General features: G+C 45.6%; 1 protein-coding gene across 1 annotated transcript in view; it reads left to right on the forward strand.

Moving 5' to 3' along the window:
- Nucleotides 1-5,422, forward strand: part of LOC123489410 (myosin-10-like) — a gene marked incomplete at its 5' end in the record, with an annotated part of 45,672 nt that extends 40,250 nt beyond the window's left edge. Inside the window, 2 exons of the mRNA XM_045220006.1 lie at nucleotides 4,689-4,791; nucleotides 5,177-5,422. Of these exons, the coding sequence (XP_045075941.1) occupies nucleotides 4,689-4,791; nucleotides 5,177-5,302 (229 nt within the window). The remainder of the gene's footprint in view (nucleotides 1-4,688; nucleotides 4,792-5,176) is intronic.
- Nucleotides 5,423-6,000: the final 578 nt, after the last annotated feature.

Genomic DNA, 6,000 nt, shown 5'->3' on the forward strand with positions numbered 1-6,000 from the left:
TGATGTTCTCAGAGGCCTCTGCTCTGCTCCTTCAGTATTCTAGCTGTCCTGCTCCTGAAACATTACCTCATTAAACTGCCCAGTAAGGCAAACCGATCGCCTCAGCCTGCCAAGTCCTGCTCTGACACCATCTCTCAAGCAGGACTCAGAAGGTAGAGGTTGTTTTTTTAAGGTGGGCCGAGTCCAGAGGAAACTCAGCAGCTTTATGAGCTGGAAAATGAACCTGTCTGGCACTGAGGCTGATGTGGCTGCACCTTTTAAGTAGGGTCTCAGTGATGTGCCCCCTCTCGTCAAGTTCACTTTTGGAGATTTCCTCCATGCAGAGCTGTACCCCAGTCACTCCTTTCTAGGGCTGTCCCCGACCCAAAAAAAGTTTTAGTCGACTGAAAGCCGTCTGTTCTTTCGACCAATCAATTGCTCAATTTTTGCTAACATTTCGAAAAAAAACTGTTTTTGCTTTGTCATTATGGGGTGTTGTGTGTATATTGATGAGGGGAAAAACAATTTAATCAATTTTAGAATAAGGCTGTAACATAACAAAATGTGGAAAAAGTGAAGGGGTCTGAGTACTTTCCGAATGCACTGTATATGCCTACATTTGCGCGCAGGCCAGGTAGCCTATAGGCCTATGCGTCCTTACTCAACATTGACAGGAGCGCTCCAAACAAAAGACAATGACTAAATTGACAGAACTCGTAAATTGAATTAAATAAACCAAAACTTGTTTCTCACAAATAAAATAAAATAAAATTGTATTTGTCACATGCGCCGAATACCGTGAAACGCTTACTTACAAGCCCTTAATCAACAATGGAGTTTTAAGAAAATAGAGTTAAGAAAATATTTAGTAAATAAACAAAAGTAAAAAAAAGTAGCACAATAAAATAACAATAATGAGGCTATATACAGGGGGTACCGGTACCGAATCAATGTGCGGGGGTACAGGTTAGTCGAGGTAATTTGTACATGTAGGTAAAGTGACTATGCATAGATAATAAACAGAGTGTGTGGGGGGGGGTCAATGCAAATAGTCCGGGTGGCCATTTGATTAATTGTTCAGCAGTCTTGGGGGTAGAAGCTGTTAAGGAGCCTTTTGGACCTAGACTTGGCGCTCCGGTACCGCTTGCCGTGCGGTAGCAGAGAGAACAGTCAGTTGATAGAGCATGGCGTTTGCAACGCCAGGGTTGTGGGTTCGATTCCCAGGGGGGGGCAGTATAAAAAAAAAAAAAAAAAATTGTATTCACTAACTGTAAGTCGCTCTGGATAAGAGCGTCTGCTAAATGACAAAAATGTAATGTAATGTAACAGTCTATGACCTGGGTGACTGGAGTCTTTGACAATTTTTTGGGCCTTCCTCTGACACCGCCTAGTATATAGGTCCTGGATGGCAGGAATCTTGGCCCCAGTGATGTACTTGGCCGTATACACTACCCTCTGTAGCGTCTTACGGTCGGATGCCGAGCAGTTGCCATACCAGGCGGTGTTGCAACCGGTCAGGATGCTCTCGATGGTGCAGCTGTATAACTTTTTGAGGATCTGGAGACCCATGCCAAATCTTTTCAGTGGGGGAAAAGGCATTGTCGTGCCCTCTTCACAACTTTTTGGGTGTGTTTGGACCATGATAGTTTGTTGGACACCAAGGAACTTGAAACTCTCGACCCGCTCCACTACAGCCCCATCGATGTGAATTGGGGCGTGCTCGGCCCTCCTTTTCCTGTAGTCCACAATCATCTCCTTTGTCTTGCTCACGTTCAGGTCCCTGACCTCCTCCCTATAGGCTGTCTCATCGTTGTCGGTGATCAGGCCTACCACTGTTGTGTCGTCAGCAAACGTAATGATGGTGTTGGAGTCGTGCTTGGCCTCGCAGTCGTGGATGAAGAGGGAGTACAGGAGGGGACTAAGCACGCACCCCTGAGGGGCCCCCGTGTTGAGCGTGGCAGATGTGTTGTTGCCTACCCTTACCACCTGGGGGCGGCCCGTCAGGAAGTCCAGGATCCAGTTGCAGAGGGAGGTGTTCAGTCCCAGGGTCCTTAGCTTAGTAATGAGCTTTGTGGGTACTATGGTGTTGAACGATGAACTGTAGTCAGTGAACAGCATTCTCACATAGGTGTTCCTTTTGTCCATGTGGGAAAGGGCAGTGTGGAGTGTGATTGAGATTGCGTCATCTGTGGATCTGTTGGGGCAGTATGTGAATTGGAGTGGGTCTAAGGTTTCCAGGATGATGGTGTTGATGTGATCCATGACCAGCCTTTCAAAGCACTTCATGGCTACTGAGGTGAGTGCTACGGGGCGGTAGTCATTTGGCTGGTTACCTTCGCTTTCTTGGCACAGGGACTATGGTGGTCTGCTTGAAACATGTAGGTATTACAGACTCGGTCAGGGAGAGGTTGAAAATGTCAGTGAAGACACTTGCCAGTTGGTCCGCGCATGTTCTGAGTACACGTCGTGGTAATCTGTCTGGCTCGCGGCCTTTTTTAATGTTGACTTGTTTAAAGGTCTTGCTCACGTCGGCTATGGAGAGCGTGATCACACAGTCGTCCCGGAACAACTGGTGCTCTCATGCATGCTTCAGGGCTGCTTGCCTCGAAGCAAGCATAAAAGGCATTTAACCCGTCTGGTAGGCTCGCGTCACCGGGCAGCTTGTGGATGGGTTTCCTTTTGTAGTCCATATTGGTTTGCAAGCCCTGCCACATCTGACGAGCGTCAGAGCCGGTGTAGTAGGATTCAATCTTAGTCCTGTATTGACGCTTTGCCTGTTTGATGGTTCGTCTGAGGGCATAGCGGGATTTCTTATAAGCGTCCGGATTAGTGACCTGCTCCTTGAAAGCGGCAGCTCTAGCCTTTAGCTCGGTGCGGATGTTGCCTGTAATCCATGGCTTCTGGTTGGGATATGTACGTACGGTTACTGTGGGGACAACGTCGTTGATGCACTTATTGATGAAGCCGGTAACACTCTGCAAACAATGTGTCCACTCCAACAATGAGAACAGGAAGACTGGAATAATAATATTGAATGCATTAAAATAAATGACCATAACCAAAGTAACAAACATTGTAGATTAGAAATTATAGGAATTAACGATTCCTGGTTATATATATAATGGGGAATTGATATACACTAACAATCAAACATAAACAATTCACACAATGAAGTTATGAAACAATGAATGTACACAAATTGGCAGGAGAGAGCGCATTCTGAAGAGAGAAGTCCCAGGGCTGGCAGGCCATACTGCTGGTTTTCAATGATGGACTAGATCTAAAAAGCTTTATGATGTAGTTATGGAACTAAGTTGGCCTTTGAGGAACTTTGTGCAGAGTAGAGGGAGTTATGAGTGTGTTTTGGTACACAGCCGCCCTGAGTCTCCATCTCCAAAATGAACTGCCACTCAGACACTAGGTTTCCATTTAGTGGCCATTGCATATGCAGCACTGGATGTGAGAGTATTCAAATAATTACACCCCCTGTTGGCCAGGATGCTACCTGCCGAGTGCTTGTGGGCTATATGCCAATGATCTCATTTAGACCGACCCATTATCACAGCAATAAACACACCAATCTTACACCATCTTATAAAGTTTTCATGTCCGACCAGAAACCTACTCTGTTGTACTATCTGAGAGAGAATCCAGTCTCCCTGTCATTGAAAACCAGTGAGAACTGGTTTACATGCCAGTCCACATGATGAGTAAGTAATTTGGTTTACAGAACAGGGAGTGGTGCACTGGGTCACAGACCTGTGGAATCTCTCACCTTAAGAGTGTGACACATTGATGCAAGAGTCACAGGCCTCACACACTGATGACCTGGCTACCTTGTGCTTGAACAAGAAGATTGACTAATACAGAAAGCCAGTCTGCTTGGAATTAAGAAAAGTATGTCCCATGCCCAAATCTGATGTTGTCATTTCGACCTAAAACATCACACTGTTCTCACAATTGTAATGTGACATCAAAATAATCTGAAATGGCATTTGATGAACATATATTACACTATACCTCCACACCACCCATATACAAAGTGTAGAGGGGGAGACTCGCATTGAGTTGCACTCTGGCCATTTATCCATTAAGCCAGCATTCTGTGTGGAGAGCTAATAGCTGGCTATGGTAAAGCCAAGGGTATGTGGCTGTGTGCTGGGTCTGGAGGGGAGTGAGAGTTGGGTCCTGGCGGAGCTGCGGACGCCCCTGTCATTAGAGCCGGGCCAAAAGCAGAGCCTAGAAACCCTGGAGACCTGCCCACCCAACCGCAGGACCCTGGAGTTAAAAACAGACAGAGCAGAGCAGGGAAAACAAACAACAGTATCAGACTCTCTCTAGTCTAGTCTATAGTATGTCCCAGGGCTGAGCAGAGCCATCCCATCTGATGTGATGAACCTATGGGCTGGGCTTTTTGACTGTCTTTGGTTGAGATTATATGTGGAAGTCTTCCAGGAAGCTTGGCTCTGTCTGGCAACCAAAGGCACATTTATAACAGTAGACAAAGGGTTATGCAAGTATTTGCTGGAAGTGTTCAGCAGTGCTGAAATGTTGATTATTTTATGAGGCCTGCTTGGGAGTAGATTAGACCTGTTTCTTTGCTCGCCCTCATCCCTCCACTCCCCCCTCCTCTCTCTCTCACCATCCTCTCTTCTTCCTCTGTTTAATCTTATGTGTATTGGTCCTGTCTGTCTCCTCCTCACACACAGAGGCGAGTCGGGCGCCGGCAAGACAGAAAACACCAAAAAGGTCATCCAGTACCTGGCCCATGTCGCCTCGTCACACAAAGGACGCAAAGACCACAACATTCCTGTGAGTGTTTCCATTCCCTCCTTCCCTGCTCCCTTACCGAACTCCTGTTAAACCCTCCAATGTGTCCATGCTGGACCCAAAGGCAGAGGCTTTATCACAGTGTGTACTCAACTGACTTCTAAACAAATGTGTTCTAGTTTAATGACCCCTGATGCTAATGGCTAACGTAGCTCCTCTAATAGAGTCTAATCAGTTTGTTGTTTAGTACCACCTTAACCTGAACGATCTCAGCTCTAGCTCCGTGGTGCTCAGTGCCATTCTGTCAGAGCCAAATGTTAGCAGGATAATGTTAGCCACCAGTAGGTTCACTGCTAATGGCTTGTGTTTGACATAAGCGCCTCCTCAGGTCTAACCCTTCCCTTTGTTTATTACCTGAAACAAACAGCCCGAATCTCCTAAAGCGTTGAACAAGCTCCAGGCAAGTGTTTCCCCACTTTCTAAAACAGTTGTGCTCAGTTTGGATGTTTTTGCATGCCCTTCCGAAATCAAACTGTACTGTCTTCTCCCATGAACTTATCTCTGCTGGCTACAGTATATGTGGTATTTGTTTGTGCTGGCAAAACGTAGAAGTCTGTTATCAAACCGACAGACTCGTATTACATTGTGTTTTATCAGTTGTTTTAGGTTTATTTTAAGGAAATACCCATCAGTGTCAACATACAGTAAGCCTTAAAAAGCACAAGTGAAACAAATATTTGTCATTTGTAACACAGTGACTGTTTATTTTCTGTGACCTTAGAACAATAACTAACCCCATGTGCATGTGTTGTTTGTGGTTAGGTTCCAGTCATATTTATCTTTGTCGTTCCCATTTTGAATGTACATGGGAATGAGAGGATTTGATGTGAACTGTGAAATCACATCAGACTTTGGCTCTCCAAACCCTCTGCCACGACAACCCTCTAATATCTCAACCATTATCCTTTATTGTCCCTAATCAATAAGCACATGGTGGGTCAGTGATGTGGGAATGCTTTGACCTTCCTATCTCCATCTTGATCCTCACTTGGACATCTTGGGGAATTAAATGAAGCTACTATTGTCTCTCTGCTGCATAACATGAGCGCGCTTCAGTAACATTGGAGGCTCACCTGGGACTAATACACTGCAGTGCATGTTTCTGCTTGATTCATGATCCACTGTTCCCCCACATAGACTTCTAACATTACAGCAACTCAATACTCCGCTGTGGATACTTCTGAGTGTAAA

Source organism: Coregonus clupeaformis, unplaced genomic scaffold (assembly GCF_020615455.1).
Source record: "Coregonus clupeaformis isolate EN_2021a unplaced genomic scaffold, ASM2061545v1 scaf3010, whole genome shotgun sequence".
Taxonomy (NCBI): Eukaryota; Metazoa; Chordata; class Actinopteri; order Salmoniformes; family Salmonidae; genus Coregonus; species Coregonus clupeaformis.